The following is a 19,576-nucleotide window of genomic DNA, read 5'->3' as shown; positions in this document are numbered from 1 at the left end:
ATTACATAATTTCCAGAAAAGATTTCAATTCAAGTGCATACAAGAGCTAAATGACAATATGTTGAGGTTAAACACAGTTTGACTCACTGGTCCAGAAACAAAATACAACGTGTGCATAATGAAATTGTAGACTTAGAGAATGGGCAGCAAATGCGGTTCAGTCGTCAGTGTCCATTTTGCCTTTGAAAGGACTGCAGACTGAATAAAAAGATGTACAATTCAGGATGTAAACAGCTCTTCTTACAGTATTGCAAAAACTGACGGAACAAATGCTCAGTCTATCCAGGAATTTAATGTCAATGGTCCTTGAATGGAGTTAAAACACATAGCACAGTCTAGAAGTGCCTGAAGACCATCTGGCTCGTTTCAGGCATCGCTGATGACTATAAGAGCAGGAGTAGCCGTCTGCTGACTTGTCTCACACATGGTGCTCTGCTCAGATGGCTTGGCAAAGACTCTGGGAGTGTTGAGATTGTAGACTCCCGCCTGAAGGAAACAGGCTTGCAGTGTTAGACACAGTACCTCCTTGGGCTTTAGCTGCAGCTTGTACTGGGTCTGACCCACCCAAGCAAATGAGCTGTGGACCTCCAGGGACTCTGGGCTGGAACAAATAGAAGTGTTATGTTAAAAAATAAGTACTTTTGAAAAAGAATGCTACATGTAAGAGGCCACAACTTATCACCTGATATTGGAAAAATGTGTTATTTTGACCTCATGTTACAAACCATCTTCACATTTTGCACACAAAACTGAAATTTTGCCATCAACATAGACACGATATACACTCAAGTATCTGTGGTTGTTGTTGGATCAACCAAAGAAATACTCTGACTCAATTTGTTCACACAGTTCAATCGAGTCTTGATGGTCTACTTTTTCAGTTATTGAGGCCTGTGTACTGTTGGGAACACTATAAGCTTTAGAAATGTGTTATATCCTGGTCCCAATGTATGTATCACTGCAATTTAATTGAGATGCTCTATAGAGAGTTGACTATTTTCAGTTTTCTACTAGTGGATACTCAAACAGGATGCATCACAGGATAATTAGGAGCTACAACAAAGGATTTGAATACTTCTGTGACTCAGATTTTCTACCATTTTTCTCATGGTCATTCTGAGTTCAATTTAAACTTGAGCTAAATTTTAATTATAAAAAAAAAAAAAATTTGAAGGGGGAAAATGAATACTTTCTCAAGTCACTGTATGTATCAACTGCATTTTATACTGAAAAAGAGCAAAATGACCAAAGACATAATCGCTCTACAGTATTCTGTAACTTTAAGGGACTTTTGTATTAAAAAAGAAATCACCTTGATTTTGTCATTATTGTGGTCATTTATTGCATTTACAGATACCAGACTGCAAAAAAGGAGTTGTGGGTGTGAAAACATTGGTTTTTACAGCTCCCTCAGTCTGTCTTGGTTGCTGCTACATACACTACATGTGCCCACACTTAGTGGCTTCAACATCTAGAAGCCACTTTGTACATTTAACAGTTTAGACATGTATTGTATGTATACATCTCTAACATTCCTCCTGTACAGACATGCGATGTCAGTCTTATTTAAGTGAAATCTGCTGTCCACAACACTTTGGTCTCCATTTTCCTTACAAAGTAATCATGTGAGGAAGGAACACATCTTGTTTTAAGAAACTTACCTGGTGCTTTTGTGTCTTAAGTCAATGATGACATCTACCTGAGCCAAGGAGCAGTTGGACAGAGTCAGAGTAACTGGCACCAAACAGAGACTAGGCACAGAGAGAAAAGCAGCTTTTTATTAACAGAAAAAAATATTAGCTAATAGGAAAAGTTCTAAACAAACAATAAAGGTCTACAAACAGAGGATGGAATGGATAAATGTAATAATGCTAAATACTGCCAAACATGGTAACACCTTATTATCCTGTCTTAGGATGGCACTGAAAAACTGCTCTGTGCATGTGGTTATTATAAGCCGTACAACTACATTTTAAAACTGTAAGTCTTAATTTCTAAAGACATTATCAGTTTATTTTTAAAAATCCAAACAAAGCCAAACAGTCCCAAATAATCGGCCACCATCATATCTTAAAAACCCATAGTATCATATATTTGATCCCGAGTTTGGATATGTGAGACAGAATAAAGTCCAAGCTCTATTATAGGCAAGGCTTAATGTTCCTTTGTGATAATGCTTTATGTGCTTATAGCTATATCAAAACACCCTGAACCTTCTCTTATGTTGCTATAGACAAAGGCTGTTTAAGGAGCTTCCACTGAATATGTACACTGACCTCGTTTGACTCTCCATAGGTTTAATTGTGTAACCATCACTGCATACCATTAACCTTCGTCTTTCTCCTATATTATTATTTGTCCTCTCTCTTCTTTCTACCTCACTCTAACCAGCTAGCAGCCTTTTGCTTTCCTAATTACTTTGCAGTCTTCTTTCTATTTTTTCCAGCAGTAAAGATGACAAAATAATCCTAAACTTGAGAAAATAAGGAGATCACCTAAAAATTGAATGTTTTTCCTCATTTGGTGGTTCTTCACAGTTATTGTTACAATAAAGATTTGCAAAAAGGAAATCTGTGTTCGTCGATGTGCCTAAGGGTCTTATGCAGACCTTCAAAAGAATTCATTTCCAACACAGTGCCAAACAGAATTGATGAGATAATTTAGTTCAGTCTGGAGTAACTTCTTGAGTTTAACTTAACTCTATGGATCCCAGGGGGCTCTCCTAGTGTGACAGCTATACATTAACCTTTGCCCGTACTCTGCCCCATCTCTTATCCGAAAAATACGTTTCTAAATCTGATGGAACGTTTCAGAGAGATGCATCCGTTTAATAACCTTTTGTAATCACTTGGACCAAACAGTGTGTTAGGAAAAACAAGACCGTGCCAGCCGCCTCACCTTTCCTGCACAAATGGGTGTGTGCAGGTTTCAGGGTAGTGTAGATTGGTTTTGATGAGCTGACAAAACTCTGCAGAGGGAAGAATGACTGGAGGAGGCAGGTCTGATTTAAACTTGAGGAGCACCATCTCCTGAGCTTCCTGAAGATGGACACACACACTATTATAGGAGACTTGCTCTAACAAATAAAAATTATCATACCAGCATTATATAAAATATTTAAGGTAAAACCCTCCTGAAATAAAACATTATATTAGCTTTTGGGCTTCAAGTTCTGTATTATTTCTAAGAATCATCAATAGTGGGATTAAGTTTAGGTTTCTTATGCTAGTTTCATTTTAGAAAAATACATGTACATTGTTCAATATTTTGGAAACTAGATTAAAAAACAAAGAGAGGGATTGAGGCAGTGTGTGCTTGCTGTACCTCTTTAGCAGTCAAAGAACTGGCTTCTTTGCCGATGGTCTGCAGTGCAACATGGAGTTGGCCCTCCAGGATAAGCTGTTTGTTGTCCTCAACCACATAAGCCTAGTTAGACAGACACTCACAAAGTGGTTATTGTCCATCAAAATATCCATCCAGGGTTAATATGATCTAATGTGAATTGTATATTGCACATTTAAGAATGATCCCTTAATGAGTGTGAGCATGTATGATTTCATTGGTGGTGGTGACTTGTATTTTTGTTTTTGGTGTATTGTTCCTTTATCTCATTTTCTGGCAATCAATCATTGTAACCACAGCGCCACTCACTGGTGGAAGGAAAAAAACACTAAGTGTGAGAAAGAGTGTAGTGTGGACAGCAGAAACCAGCGTGACGGAAAGAGATTAAACAGCCAAGCTAGTTGAGAACAGATGCATTTTTATAATAAATCTTGTGTCCAACTTCGGCCTTTATGGTTAAAATCTATTCTGATTAATTGTGAATGAGGATTTGACCTGATTTTTGTTTGTTTTAGCCGAGTGGACATCTTTGCTCTGTGAACCTGTAAAACTGAGATTGTGAAACCGTGATAGCGAGCCACCCCTAAGATAACTATTCCTGCTGGATCAACTTATATTCAAAAAATAAGAGCACTTCACATTTCTAAACTGTGGTAAGACCACACGATCATTTCTGGCTGCAATTTGGATGAATAGATTAATGTGCATTCTATATACATTTTTGTGTGTTTTATTTCCCATAAAAAGCCAGCAGTTTAACATTTACAGTAGTTTGTATTTTAGGATTTCCAGTTATAAACTGCTCTTGCAAACCGAGACTCTGGTGCTATATCTACAGTGCTACACATATCTATCCATCCATGTATCTATAAACTCTGTTACCTTCCAAATGACAATTATGTTGAGGTCCAGCTCACTGCACTCCTTGGCAATATCTGTTAGGTCTGAACTTCTGTTCTCAGTGGGTATGGAGCCTTGACTCCTGCTGACTGATGATATCCTGGATGATGCTCCGTATGCTTCCTGAGTTTCTAACGTCAGGCAGCGGAAGAAGAAATCCCCACATGGTGTGGTAGAACTGATGATCTAGACAAAGATAGCACCATTCACTCTCCATCACTTTGACCCTCTCTCCATGCAGGCCAGTCAGTTAAAGGAAATTTAAACATCGGCACAACTGAACTTCGCCAACGTTCCTCCTTAACTCAATGATACATTAATAGATGACTGTTAGACAGCATATTGAATTAAATAATGCTGCTACATCACTGTTTTCTTGACAATACGTTTTCAATTCCACAAAATTCAGAAAGAGTTACTGTTTGTTAAAAAGCTTACATAGAAGTAGACAAACATTTCTAAATGGTTCCTTCTAGCTTTAAATTTGTTTTACAACAAACATAGAGGCAAAAATGTCTTGATGCACGCTCAATCATCCAGATAAGTAAATCCCAAAAGGTTGATTCTGTTTATCTGGACGTAGAGTTTTCAGTGGGAGAAACGCTTCGTCAGTCACCCAAGTGACGTCTTCAGTCTCTCCCACTGGAAACGCTTCGTCCAGATGAAAATAATCAACCTTTTGGGACCAAACAAAAAACATCCCCAAAAAACAACTATGACAAAGCATGAGAACAAACAACCATAACAGAAAATTGTATATTGTGAAGTGTGTGTGTTCTACTCACCTGTTCATTTCCCAAACTCAGGTCTGAAAATGTGTACTTCTTTACAGCCTTAGAGGTAGCTAGAAATAACAGAGAACTGTGAAATTTGTGCTCACTGAAAATGACCTAACTGATGGGGTTTGTTGTTTCACTCAAAGTACCTTCACTGGGTTTGCAACGTGCGGCCCTAAAACACAGCTTGGCTCTTTCTCTGCTGCCAAGTTTACATTCTGGAGGAGAAGAGGAAGAAAAAGAAAAGTTACGATACATCCAGTTTCTGTCTGATTTCTCAGACTTTCTATCTGGTTTAGTGCTCAGTGCTGATAAAATAATCATTGTGGTTAATTTTAACATCCATGTACATACTGAAAATGACAGGCTCAACATGGCATTTAATCCATTATTAGACTCAACTCACTTCTCTCACAAATGTAAAAGAACTCACGCACCACTTCAATCACACTCTAGATCTTGTTCTGACATATGCCAGAGACACTGAAAATGTAACAGCATTCTCAAAGTGCTGTAACTAAGTTTAACAATATAATTCCTCCACTGTTTTCTTCTTTAATGCCATGTGCCAACAGTGTGGAGCAGCTACCTGATCTAGTTGTACAGAGGTCGGATCATCTTGTTAATACGTTTACATCGTCGCTGCGCATGACTGTGGATCATTTGAAAAAGAAACCCCCAAATCAGAAGTACTTGACTTCCTGGTATAACTGTCAAACATGAACATTAAAGGCGAAAACTTGTATGGTGGAGAGAAAATGACATATCACTAATTCAAAAGATCTTCATTTAGCCTGGAAAAAAAGTTTGTTGTTCATAAAAAAGTCCTGCATGTTACTGTCCCTCACTAGTTAAAGGACATAACTTTAGGTTTCTCTTGATGTCATCCATATAAAAGAAGTGGTTACTGATTAATCTGTTCTACAGACTATATTCATTGATCTAGTGAATCATCTAGCTGGGGGATCCAGAGCTAACAACAGTGGGGACAGAGCATCTCCTTGGTAAGTCCTGCACTTGCTGGCAACTTAAGCAATTTCCTTAAAGTTGGCCTCTAGTGTTGTTCATCAGGATCCATGTGTGAGACATTGAGTCGTAGGATTTCTTGTAATCAGTCCAGGTGGTGCACAGACTGGTCAGTCTGATCTTACAGCCTTAATTGCCTGCTTTATCTACTAGTAACTGGTATTTCTGCCATTTCACTCATGTATTGAGCTATGTGCCTGTTCATGTTAGCAGCTATGATACCTGACAGGAGGTTCGATGTATCGCTGATATATTGACTGGTCCCTTCTGGGGGATTCTTTCCAGGTGCAACTCATCCATTAGCAGCTGGTTCATTTATAAGTGTAAGTCTAAGTGTATATTTTTTTCTCTGACAACGTAGTATTTTATTCTGTTGTATATAGTATGTTATTCTTATTATCTTATTCCATTGATTTTCTTAATTTTTGCTACTGTAACTTTGCACTGTCCACTTTCTGCTGTGATACAACAAGTTTCCCACGTGTGGGACTAATAAAGGTTTATCTTATCTCATCTTATACTGCCAGGCGCTCATGGGTGCCGTTAGCTCCTTCAGTAAGTAGGCGTGAATCATGTCGGTGACTGGTGCTGTCCAACTGTTTATGATTCAGACTTTGTCTTGAATGTCTGGCCTCCTGTATGGGCAGCTTGCTGTACTTCTCAGACATTCTTTTCTTAATCACACCTTTCTGCAGCTCTAATAATTGGCTAACTTCTGTCAGTGCTGCCTTGATATTGGCCTTCAATCTCCTTCTCCATGGAGAGGTCTGCTCCATGTCACTATTCATCTTGTAGCCAAGGATCTCAGTGATCACTGCTGCTGTGGTGTAGATTATCTGGTTGGTTTCAGTGATGGTCACAACAAGAACTATCTGCAATTCATTCATATCTTCTTGCAGTCCTTCAGAGGGTACTGAAGGGTGGCCCGAAAGATCCTTCCTTTTAAATCAGCTGCTCTCACAATCCACGTCTTCAATGCGCCAGTTCTTGGGTATCCAATCTCAGAGGGTGGGAATAATGACTGAATAATAATTTCCCCCCCTGACCTGACATCCTGGCTCCCCTTTCATACCTCATCAATCTCTGGTTACAATAGCAGTTCCTTCATCCGAAGGTTGGAACATTAAGCTATTAGTCATTTCGCCATTAGTGTAGATCTTCAGTGACAAAGAATCTTTAGGTCCCACATCCTCTTCATGTAACCCTTTTCACTGGGGTTTGCATAGCCATTCAATTGCTCTTGACTGGAGCTTGATGCAAGATCTTGCGTCATTGTAGGCAGTGTGGACTCTGGAACATGATCCACTTTCCCAAAATGAAAGTGAAAGAGGCGTGATTTTGAACCTCTGAAGGAGCTCTAGCTTCATCACAAATAATTAAAATTCGTGGGCACAGAACCGGTCAGCTGCTGCTCTAGAAGCAATAATTTTTAATGGGTTGAGTCTTTGAACTTCACCATAGAAAATTGTATTCATCAATCATGCTAACACTGTATGGAGAAACTGAACTAGCCCATTAAATGAAATGAAGCACAAATCTCCCGGTGTACCAGACCTCACCTTTATCCTTGTTTGGGTTGATGTACTTGTGAAGGCGCCAGTGTTGGCTGCTACTCGAGACCTGAACGATGTGGAACTCTCGTACACCACCTTCATTCTGTGAGAAGAGTAATGCTCAATCATTATTTGTGCAGCGGGCATGATTTAGGTATGTAATGGTGTGTGCTATTCTGAGCATCTCACCGTATTGATGTTCTCCACATCAATAAATACAAGAGTTCCACTGCTGCCTTTTTCATCCAGACAGTGATGTGGAGGAACACTGCTGCGACAGGCTGATGCCTGTATACTCAAAGACCGACTAGCACAGATAAATACTGTATGGCGCAGCACCCGGTGACTTTACATGCGGAGAGAGGGAAAAGAGAAAGCCTTCTTGTTTTTTCCCGAGGATTATGAGAACTTTCAGCACAAACATACCCGTACACAAACCTGAACTATGGCTTGTGCCATTATGTGACCCCACACACAGCAAACTAAAACAAATACATTTTTTTGTTAAGGTCATAGTTCAGTATGTGTGTACCCAAAATAGCCATGTTTAACCCAGATAAGGATATGATTTTTAGACTTTGTCACACAGAACGTATAAAGAACTTTGTATACATTACATAAAAGTTACAAACTTGGTGACATTGAATGATCAAAGTATTTGATCCCCTACAACCTAGGCAGAGTTCTGGCTCGCAAAGATCAGCATCTTTGACATCAGCTTGTCCACCAAATCAATTTGTTCCCACTCCAAGCTCTCCACCACAATGGGCAAGACCACAGAGCTGTCAAAGGATGTCGGGGACAAGATTGTACACATCCACAAGACTGGAAGAAGCAAGAAGCCTGGTGAGAAGTTGACAAGTGCTGGTGTGATTAATAAGAAATATAAAACACCTATCGATTGTTCTCAACTGAAGCTTTATACAAGATCTTGCAATAACAGGATGAGGATGATCATGAGAAAGGTGATAGATCATCCCAAGAATACATGGGAGAGGTTTGTTGATGATTTAAAGGCAGTTGGGAGGAGAATTACCAAGAACACCATTGGTAACACACTACTCCATTATGAATTTGAATCTTACAGCACCCGTGAATTTGCCCTGCTCCAGAATGGCACAAGTACAGGCCCATCGCAAGTTTGCCAGCGAACGTCTAAATGATTAAGAGAAAGCATTATAATCAGATGAAACCAAAATCGAGCTCTTGAGCAACTTGAACCACCATTTGGAGGAAAAGAAATGCTGAGTATGACCCAAACGTGGATGACTTCAATACACTAAGGGGCAAGGTCATAGTACCTGCACGGCTGTGGCTCCAAGCGATCCGAACGGTACTAAAATGTGATGTCATCAGACTGCATGCCACCGATTGGCTGGTCAGTGGCGTCGCTCGATGAGTCATGAGAGTGTTTTGTTCACAAAATTCAAAACCGCCATTTTTTTGAAACCCAGCAACAAGGAAAAAGGCCCGAACAAACAAAACCCAAATCAAAAACACCAAAACAAACAAACAAACAAACAAAAACAACTCCATGATCCCCTTGACTCTGATCAAAAGCCACAGACCGAGCGGCAGGTATATTGTTGGCTTGACGTCCACCTTTGTTATAGCGTTTGTGTCTCATACTAATTACATCACGGGACGCTCGGACGTGTTGCTATATCAATGACCACACACATTAGGTGATACTTGATTGTGATGGAAAATCAGTCGATCTAAGTTGAAATGTGGCGAGCCGATCTGAGTAGGTACTAATGGAAAAAGGGCTTAAAGTTTTTGAGTAGCCAAGCCAATCTTCTTCCTCCGTCCTATAGAAAATCTGTAGAGGGAGCTTGAGTTCAAGTTTCTTGGCTGCTGCCTGACAACTCGAAGGATTTAGAGTTTCTGTAAAGAGGAGTGGGTCAAAAGCAGTCTTGCTGACAAAGCACTGTTTGCAAGCAAGGGCTTCTCCAAAAGAAAAAGTACTAAATCATGTTTTGCTTGGGGACCAAATACTTGACATGCAAATAAAATTATAAAGTTTATGTAACGTGTTTATTTCTAGATTGTTTTGTTGATATTTTATCTCTCTCCATTAAAACTATCATTTCAAATATAGACTGTTTATTTCTTTTTAAGTTTTCTCTTTACAAATTCAGCAGGAGATCAAATAATTATTTTCCCACAGCTACATGACCCTTTTCTTCACTGGCACCCCTGCACTGAAATAATCTACTTTTTGTCAATATAAAAATACATACATAGAAGTATTTTTCAATCCTTAATTTATGCAAGTTACATTTCAGGCTGATCATGTTTCTTTGAAAAATACTAATATGTACCGAGAAATGATATGTATGCCTACAGGTCAGTTCACAAAAATGCTTAATTTTCAATTTTTACCTGATCTTGAGTCCTTTCTCTGCGCTCTCATAATAGAACAGAAAGTTGATTTCATGGACTCCCTCCTGGTCTGGTCCTCTCAGCCAGAGAGGCAGCTGAGTGGACTGCCCTGGTTGCAGGATGCTGCCATCTATTGGAATTTCTATCACACCAGATGGCTGCCTGAAATCAGCAGCTGAAACCAGACTCTCAGTGGCTTCTGAGGTCCGCTGGAGAGGTGTGGCCAAGGTTTTATAAGCTGAACAATTTTCAGCTGACGTCGGGCTGAGGGGTGTTGTGGCCTGGCTGCCAAAGGTAAAGAAAGCGGCGTGTGTGGACACCACTCGCAGGCCACACAAAGCAACACCGCTGACATTACAGAACTCAACATATGCTTTTCGGATTTCGCCACACAGCAGAGCAGTGGGAAACTGCAGGAAAAAAACCTGACGTACAAATACAAACACACACACACACAGAGTAATAAACAGAAAGCAATACTGCAGCATCACCACACATAAGTGAAACTACACTTGAAAGCATAGATATTTAAGTAGAGGTTCATTAGAAGTCTGTTTTAAAGCCCAGCTGCTACTGGGGGAGGGGGAAAAGTATTTTTCCCCTTCCTAATTTCTAATTATGCTAATTTGTTACACATGTTTCAGATCATCAAATTTAAATATTAGACAAAGATAACAGTAAACAATAAAACGAAAATGCAGTTTCTGGTAGAAGATTTGATTTATAAGGACAGAAAGCTGTCCAAACCCACATGGCCCTATGTGGAAAAAATGATTGTCCCACAGCTTAAATCATTATTTAACAATAATAAACCAAACCTGTTGAATCAATTAATCACTTCAATAGAACATGTCTAACAAACTTAAGTAGGCTAAAACATCATCATGCAACACATCATGCCATGATGTCAAGAAACTCAAGAACAGAGGAGAAAATCATTGATGTCTTTCCACCTGGAAAGACTTAAAAAGAACTTTGTAAGGCTTGGAGACACCAGCCAATCATAATGGAGTCATTATCCACAAATCAAAAAAAAAAACCAAAATGAAAATTTTTTTATTTTTTTTCATAATTGTTTTTTAATAGTTCATCCATCTGGACAGGAGCGTTGACTGACCAGTGCTGTGTTACAAGTTCCAAGAGTAGCCAGTATGTGTCTCTTGAGCCTTATTTGGAACTAAAACTCTCCACTGTGTCTGTAGTGTAGATGTCATTTTTCGGGTTTGAACTGAATTCTGTGACAGATATTCATAATATGTATGATACAGCCTGTCAAAAAACTAACATTGCATGTTACTGTCGAATTAGATATGTTTGTCCGTTAGATCCGTGTGTATGTGTGTTTATAGTTTCTGTTTTCTAGCAAAGCTTGCTAGCATTATTTTAACTTCACACTCTACCCTCCCATCTAAGTTTTCCCACATCTGACTCCATAGAAAAAATGTTTTCAACATGTAGAATCTAAAACCCAGTAAACTGATATCATGATGACTACATCCATGAAGGTTTTCAGAATAAGTCCTACCTCCATCAGGGGCATAGGTGGTGTTATGATGGGATTCAGACGTCGATCAGGACCGTGCCGAACTGACATCTTGTCCTCTTTGGTCAGATTAAGACGTGGGCCAAGGATGTTCAAGTCCTGTTTCCCACGAACCATCAAATCTAGAGTCTGCTGGTCTGTAAACAAGAGGAAATCAATGTGGTTTCTAACTGGCAGCAAGACAAAAAAAAATATACAACATATTGGAATTTTATTTCATTTTTTTTTTTAAATACCATGTAATGCATAATGCAAATGGAAAAACATTCTGTCTACATCAAATGATAATAAAGCATATGAGTTGACATGAGGTCGAATTTACCTTCAGTGCTAGAAGTCATTTCGCCAGAGGAGCCTGCAGCCAGGTTGTACACTACAGCCACAATGTTCAGCTGACCAGTTCTGTGTGGCAGCAGCTTGAGTCGGGCCTGAGATCAAAGTGATCAGCACAAAATAACTGGATTTCTGTTTAGCATTAGGTATTTGATGGCTTAAAGATATGTCTTGATGCATGCTCAATCATCCAGGTAAGGAAATCCCAAAATGTTGATTCTGTTCATCTGGATGTGTTTTCAGTGGTGTTTGCACTATGCATTACATTTTGTCACTCATCCAAGTGACTTCTTCAGTCTCTGCTGACTGCACGTTTTCTCAACCTTATGAAGAGCACATTTGCACAATGACTGAAACTAGCACCACTGGTGAACAATGGGCTGCGAGGTCAGTTTCTTGATCATTAATATGCAAATTATCACAACCATTCATCAACAACCACTGATCAAATATAAAATCTTAGAAATATGGTATCTAACCAGATTCTTACTCTGGATGGGATTACCTTGACCTCTAGTGACACTGAGAGGAACCTTGGAGTAATTTTTGCCCGGGACATGTCCTTCAATGCACATATTAAACAAATATGTAGGACTGCTCTTTTCCATTTGCGCAACATCTCTAAAATTAGAAACATCCTGTCTCAGAGTGACGCTGAAAAACTAGTCAATTTATTACTTCCAGGCTGAACTACTGTAATTCATTATTATCAGGAAGTCCTGAAAACTCCCTGAAAAGCCTTCAGTTAATCCAAAATACTGCAACAAGAGTACTGACGGGGACTAGAAAGAAAGAGCATATTTCTCCTACATTGGCTTCTCGTCATTGGCTGCCTGTTAAATCCAGAACGTAATTTGAAATCCTGCTCCTCACTTACAAGGTCTTGAATAATCAGGCCCCATCTTATCTTAATGACCTTATAGTACCATATCACCCCATTAGAGCACTTCGCTCTCACACTGCAGGCTTACTTGTGGTTCCTACAGTATTTAAAAGTAGAATGGGAGGCAGAGCCTTCAGTTTTCAGGCCCCTCTTCTATGGAACTGATCAATGGTCTTTGATCAGTGGTCATGACAACTTGCATATTAATGATCAAGAAACTGAACTCACAGCCCACTGTTTGTAAGTGGTGCTAGTTTCAGTCATTATAAAAATGTACTGTTCATAAGGTTGGGGAAATCTGCAGTCAGCTGAGACAGAAGAAGTCACTTGGATGAGTGACGAAATGTTTCTCTCACTGAAAACGCTACGTCGAAATGAACAGAATCGACTTTTTTGCATGAAGAGAGTACAGACCTAATTAGTATCTGGCAGATATTTTAAAGACTTGTAAAAGTATTTTAATACTCTCTACGATTTTCTGAGGCCAATGTGAATACTTTTTGAGCATCAAAGGCCTATTTCACCAAAGTGCATTCAGTTTGTGCTGTCACTTTTATTCACCAAAGATTATCACTATGTGTAACCTTCTTCCTCGTGTGAATGCAAAAACATGTTCTGACTTTCTTTGTATTTCCCAACACTAGGTCAGAACTGTCAAAAAAAATGTAGCAGCATTATGAAACAGAAAAGATTCTTTTGAAAAAAGATCCATGAATTTACATTTAGAGACCAGCTTACCATTTTGGTCTCCTCTGGACCCAAATGAAACTCCTGGATGGTCTCAGAGGTGACAATATCATCCTTCTGTGTCATCTGCAAGAGGAAGCACATAATGAACAGTTCAGAGAAAAAATAAGATTAGACCTAAAAACAAGGTGAAAATAAATCACAGTTCCTAAGAGCATATTTGTTCATGTTGCCCACCCCTACAGCTGAGGTCTCCTCATTGGTAATGGTCTCTTCTGTCATCTCATTTGATGAAGATGAACCGTCAACAGTAAACCTCCACAGGAGCGAGAGGCTTGACAGGGCCAGAGAAACCTTCAAAGGATTCCTGAATGTCACCTCCACTATGATCGGCTCTGTAAAGACGAAGAAGATTGCATACCGTGTGGGCACAATTTATTAGTGATGGGATGGCTCAAACTTTACATTTCAGTAATGATACAGGTGAGCACAGTCATGGACTGTGAGAAGTTTTCCTGGTTGAACCCAGACTGGGGCCTTTCTGTGCCAAGTTTACATATTTTTTGTGTGCCTTCGTAGGTTTTCTCTGGGTACTACGTTAGGTAACTAGTGATTTTGGCCATGGCAGTGACATTGGTAAAGTGGAGAGAATAAAATACTATGTGAATGTATGGTTAAATGTGGCTTGTAGTATTAAGTGCTTTGAGTTGTCAGGAACTAGAAAAGTTAAAATATTAAAAGATTAAAATATTTTAAAGTTCCTGTGTTTGTGCTGAACAAATCTTACCTTCAACCACAGCCAGGGGATGACGGAGGTTGTCTGTCTGACTGTTGAGGCAGCACTGAGTGGGCTGAAAATTTCCTGGGACAACACCCCCATTTGCAGAAGCTACAAGCTGCTCTTCTAGATGGCACCACATGGCTGACAAATCCTGGTCATACTCCTGGTCCAGTGACACGTGAGTGGCTGCCTGCTTTTCTCCTGAACAGATCAAATATCAGATTAAGTACAAACCAAAAACGTAAAACACTTAATTTTGCTGTAAAAAGTCTGACCGTAAACCTCTGCTCGGGTATGTCAGCATCATATGTACACTCTATATTTTCATGTTACGCTTTGCATTGAAAACAGGGTTTAGACAGGGTCCATAATGGTCATAATATATAAAAATATTTGCAAACTGAACACTAGTGTCACAATAATTCTGGATATCTTAACTTTAAATGGACTCCTTCACAAGGTTTTCTACTTTTATTTTCTTGGTTAACAACAGATTATGATTCACAGAAAAAAAACAAATCTAAGAAGCACTGAATTCATGTTTGTTTTTGTGCTGCAGCAGCCTATATGCTTCCCATGTGCTTGTATGCATGCCTGACAACATTAGGGCATGAGACGACAATGAGACGACAGATAGTGTCCTGGGAGATCTCCAAGATTTGGACCAGTCATCACTGACCTAGTGGTGACCCATCACTGGCCCATCTGATGCTCCCAGGGTGCAGCGTCAGATGGGCCAAAGCATGATGTCCTCGTAATTAACTGAAACTTTCCATCCAACTGGTCAACTCATGGTTTGAAGCATTGTGATGATTCATTTGCTCTACTGCGCCATCAAGTGGACGATTCAAGTGAACCAGGCTCTGTGATTATAATGATGTGATGTGTAACCCTCTAAACTGAATAAATAAATTGTTTTCATGGTTATTTATCCCGAATATTGTCTCAGTATGTCTGATACAAAAGACAAAGTGGAAACTATCAGGAGAGAGTTTTGGTATGATTGTGTAACTGTTAGAGCTGGGTATTGTCACTGATTTCTAGAATCGATTCGATTCAGATTCACAAGGTGCCGAATGGATTCGATCCAGGGAAATTTTGCCTCAGACAGTCAAAAATATTATAATTCAGATCATGGATCAGTACATCTCCATATTTTCATATCTATAAAAAGAAAGCTGACACTTGCGAGACTTAATCAAAGGTGTAAGCATCACAGCAGATGCCTTTGTGTCAAAGTAGCTGAGGATAAAACAGAAAAACGATTTTATAAAAATATTCTGCAGTAGATCAAAAACGAAAGAAAACCATTAATCAACATATGAACTGCTGAAGTGAAGCAGAGCAAAGCTACAGAAGTTTTAGAGACACAGCTAAGCGTTTTGCAATTTTGCATAATTTTAAAAAGTTTAAATTTGTTCAGTAGCCTATTGAACGGCAGAAATTAGGTTTTCTTTTCGGAAGTAAGTAAACGGAAAAAAAACAGCGGCCGACAGCGCTGTAAACAACGGTAGACTTGTGCGTAACAAGCAAGCGAATAATGCAGAAAACAGATTTTTAGATGGGAAACTGTTCTTGAAGTGTACTGTGTGTGTGTGTGTGTGTGTGTGTGTGTGTGTGTGTGTGTGTGTGTGTGTGTGTGTGTGAGAGAGAGAGAGAGAGAGAGAGAGAGAGAGAGTGTGCCGTCCGTGTCCGTGCCGTCGGGTGACAAAGGCGACATCTCACTGATTCTGATCCGTCGGGTGTCCGCGCTTTGTGTTTACGTCTTTGTGCAGAATCTGTGTAGCTGCTCTCATTTACTATTTTAGCTGTTTGGTGGTTGTTGAAATTTTGTGAGGTTTAACCTGAGATTCTGGCGTTTCGGGCAAAATAAATTTATATTAAAAAATTTTTTTTAATGAATCGATATCACGTTATCCAAGCTAGAATCGATTTTAATCGATAATCAAAACCCGCCCCTAGTAACTGTATAATCACGCTTATGTACATCTGGATAATGACACAAACTAGTGTGTGGCGCTTCACTTTTTAATAAACTAAAAGACATAAATCAGGTTATAGGATCTGTAGTGTTGTTTATTTATATTATGGTACTTATCATTTGTGAAACTTGACGCTTGTGAGTAGCTTCTTTAGTTATTATAGTTATAAATATCAATGCATTACCTTCTGCAAGGCGGCGTTCGTGTCCAAAGTAGACTCTTGTGGCTGAGCTGTGGATGCAGGGCAGAGGAAGCTGGGGAAGGCTGACTTCATTTCCTCCCAACACGCTCTTTAAAAAAACCAAAACAAAACAAAAAATAACATGCAAACATAAGAGATTTGAAAGGTGTTTTTTTTCTGAACCAGGTCAAAATGCAGAAATGTAACTGATTACACCAGGTGCTACACACAAAATCTCCAATTTAAATTTTCACCATCATATACAGATAAAGGAATATATATAATAGTTTTTATTAATGACATTCTTAGACTTTGTGAAGCTACATGCTCCTGGGACCAAAGCACAGAGACACAGAACCTAATTTAAAACTGCTGGATAAGGATAAACAGATTTGGTATGCTTGTAACTGACGTCAGAGGCAATAACACTCGGTAACATCACTAATTAATGTTGGGTTGGTGTGCAACTTTGACAAAACAAACTATAGTGCCTTTGTGATAAAGCTATTAAACTAGGGTGCAATCAGGTCACCATCTCACAGTAATGCTGCTTATATGCCACTACTGCTTTTTATTAACTTTTGTCTATTGTTCCCTAAATAATTTCTGTTTTTTCATTGGTCTATGCTCCGTGTTTCCTTCTTCTCCTCATACCCCAACCATTCACAGCAGGCAGCTTACAATATATAATAATAATAATCTATCACTGTGAATTGGTACCTAGGGCTGCCACGATTAGTCGACTAGTCACGATTACGTCGACTATTAAAATCGTCGACGACTAATTTAATAGTCGACATGTCGTTTGAAGCTTTGTAAGATCCCAAAGACGCAGGAATAAGTAGTAGGATTTAAGAGTGTAATAACGGACTGAAACAGAAGATGGCAGCACTGCATGTGTAAGGATGCCAGCTGCCGTTAAACCCCGAAGAAGAAGAAGCTGTGTCCCAGAATTCATAGCGCAGCCCAGCGCAGTTGTCAACAATGGCGGCAGCTAGTTAGTTTTAATATTACTCTTATTTTTTTTGAGTCACAAAATAAAGTTTAACATATTTTCAAAAGCACTCCGACGTTTTCGGAGACGTCTGTTACCCACCAGCTCGATAGCTAGCCGGGGTTCAAGGCTCACTAGAGCCGGTGAGAACACCGGACTCCCGGCAAATCGTTTTCAAACCCACCGCCGTCTTTGGCTACTCAGGTTAAACATGATATATTAGTCACTTAGATAACTTAAAAATGATATTGTTTGGCTTTTTTTAGTATTTTATTTGTTCCTGAGTAAATCAGTTTGGCTGAGAAAAGTTATAGTTTTTACACAGCTGAATAAATGTCAAGCAGACAACTGATTATCAGAAGTTTGAGATGCTCGAGAATATACTCCGGTGTCCTGTTATATTTTAGATGGCAAGGAGCAGACGGCTGAGTTTATTAAACTCCACCGAAACAATCTGCAAATGTCATTAAAATTTAATAAACTATCATCTTGTCTTTATTTTTAGTTAGCACATACCTTAAACACTTCAAGCTGTAAGCTAATGAGAGTTATATAAGAGCAGATGCATGCTGGTGAAATAAACTGTACGTTTTACGTCCAATGGATGCATGATCTGATTAGTCGACTAATTGCAGAAATAATCGATGACTAGTCGACTATCAAAATAATCGTTTGTGGCAGCCCTATTGGTACCAAATAAAATTTAATGAACTGAATGGCAAATAGTAAAATGGACTGGTTCTTTTATAATGCTTTTCAACTCTACCTAAACACAATATTTAATTTTAATATTAAAATTCTATAAAATGTAGATAGAACATAATATGCAAAGTGCTTGTACCAAGTCCACTGTGGAACGTTTTTGTAGCCTGAGTAAGTAAGTGTGTTATCGTGACACATTAACTAAGCAGTGAGCAGGGTGAGAGGGCGTTGTTAAGTAGTCTGACAGCCTGGGGAAAGAAACTGTTCTTGTGCTGTCAGGTTTTGGTTCTGATGGCCTGTAGCCACCTGCCACAGGGAAATGTCATAAACAGTTTATGTTGTGAAGTGTCAGCAGCAATCTTTCTTGCCCATCAACTGAAGTGCTGAAATGAAATATAGTGTCTATTCACTTAAATATAGCCATTGTGCTCCTATGGACCTTGTTTTGCATTATCCACCTCCCATATAAAAGCTTTAGGAAGGAAAAATAAGGCTGGACACAATATTGTGGTGTATCACAGCAAAAAGTGGGCATTGATAAAGTATGTATTTTGAAAATAAAACGGGACAAAAATCATAGAAATTTTTTTTACATTACCTTGTAAACATAGAGGTACTCTCTGAGAAAGGCGCCCTGCTGTTTAGCCGTCTGTCTGCTGTCATTGATCAGGATTTGTCTGAAAGCTGTTACAGCATCCTCTGGTTGGCGAAGTGTGAAGGACTGACGCCCAATTGTAAAGTTGATGTGATCTTCTGCCAAAGACCACCCTCTCTCCTTATACACCTGCATGGCTTGGCAGTAACACCGTAGTGCGTGCCTCCTCTACATTATGGAACAGCAGAAAGGATGGGAGACAGAGGGAAAACATGAGGATATAAATATATAGAAGATGACAAACACAAGAGGAGATGAGCTGATTGCTGTTAGCATGAGGCCATTTATTATCTACCGCAGGAGTACACATGTTATTGCAATAACGGTGTATAAAAACCATTAAATATTGGGGCAGCAGCCTAAGCAGATAAGCCCAGACCTACTACTCCACAGGCACCTCCTCCAGCTTGTCCGGGGGAACACAAAGGCATTCCCAGGCCAGTAGAGAGAGATATATTCTCTCCAGCGTGTTCTGGGTCTGCCGCGGGGCCTCCTCCCAGTGAGACATGCCCAGAACACCTCATCCAGAAGGCACACAGGAGGCATCCTTATCATGCCTGAACTACATCAACTGGCTCCATTCAATGTTGAGGAGCAGCGGCTCTACTCTGAGCCCCTCTTGAATGGCCGAACTCCTCACCCATTTCTAAGGGAGAGGCCAGCCACAGCTCATTTTCGCCGCTTGTATCCACGATCTTATCCTTTCAGTCACTACCCAAAGCTCGTGACCATTGGTGAGGGTGGGGACATGGATGTATGTTTTTTTTATTACAGGCTGCATCCTGTAATTCAGTTCTATGCAATACACCCAATGTACACCTTATATGGAATATTTACTCTCAATGACAAGATG

At 39.5% G+C, this 19,576-nt stretch overlaps 1 protein-coding gene across 3 annotated transcripts in view; it reads right to left on the bottom strand.

Moving 5' to 3' along the window:
- Positions 1-116: 116 nt before the first annotated feature.
- trappc8 (trafficking protein particle complex subunit 8) overlaps positions 117-19,576 on the bottom strand; it is a 30,676-nt gene continuing 11,216 nt past the window's right edge. For all 3 annotated transcript variants that reach the window (XM_005475688.3, XM_005475689.3, XM_013273506.3), the window contains 17 exons: positions 18,667-18,891; positions 16,376-16,481; positions 14,216-14,410; positions 13,666-13,823; positions 13,480-13,554; positions 11,848-11,953; positions 11,508-11,662; positions 9,983-10,407; positions 7,787-7,943; positions 7,604-7,700; positions 5,168-5,236; positions 5,028-5,086; positions 4,225-4,428; positions 3,325-3,426; positions 2,899-3,038; positions 1,662-1,751; positions 117-601 (listed from right to left, as the gene is read on the bottom strand). In XM_005475688.3, coding sequence (XP_005475745.1) covers positions 367-601; positions 1,662-1,751; positions 2,899-3,038; positions 3,325-3,426; positions 4,225-4,428; positions 5,028-5,086; positions 5,168-5,236; positions 7,604-7,700; positions 7,787-7,943; positions 9,983-10,407; positions 11,508-11,662; positions 11,848-11,953; positions 13,480-13,554; positions 13,666-13,823; positions 14,216-14,410; positions 16,376-16,481; positions 18,667-18,891 — 2,598 coding nt within the window. In that variant the 3' untranslated portion in view covers positions 117-366. The remainder of the gene's footprint in view (positions 602-1,661; positions 1,752-2,898; positions 3,039-3,324; positions 3,427-4,224; positions 4,429-5,027; positions 5,087-5,167; positions 5,237-7,603; positions 7,701-7,786; positions 7,944-9,982; positions 10,408-11,507; positions 11,663-11,847; positions 11,954-13,479; positions 13,555-13,665; positions 13,824-14,215; positions 14,411-16,375; positions 16,482-18,666; positions 18,892-19,576) is intronic.

This window comes from Oreochromis niloticus, linkage group LG17 (genome assembly GCF_001858045.2).
Source record: "Oreochromis niloticus isolate F11D_XX linkage group LG17, O_niloticus_UMD_NMBU, whole genome shotgun sequence".
Classification (NCBI taxonomy): Eukaryota; Metazoa; Chordata; class Actinopteri; order Cichliformes; family Cichlidae; genus Oreochromis; species Oreochromis niloticus.
The sequence above is the reverse complement of the archived record's forward strand: the minus strand, read 5'-3'. Positions and strand labels throughout refer to the sequence as shown.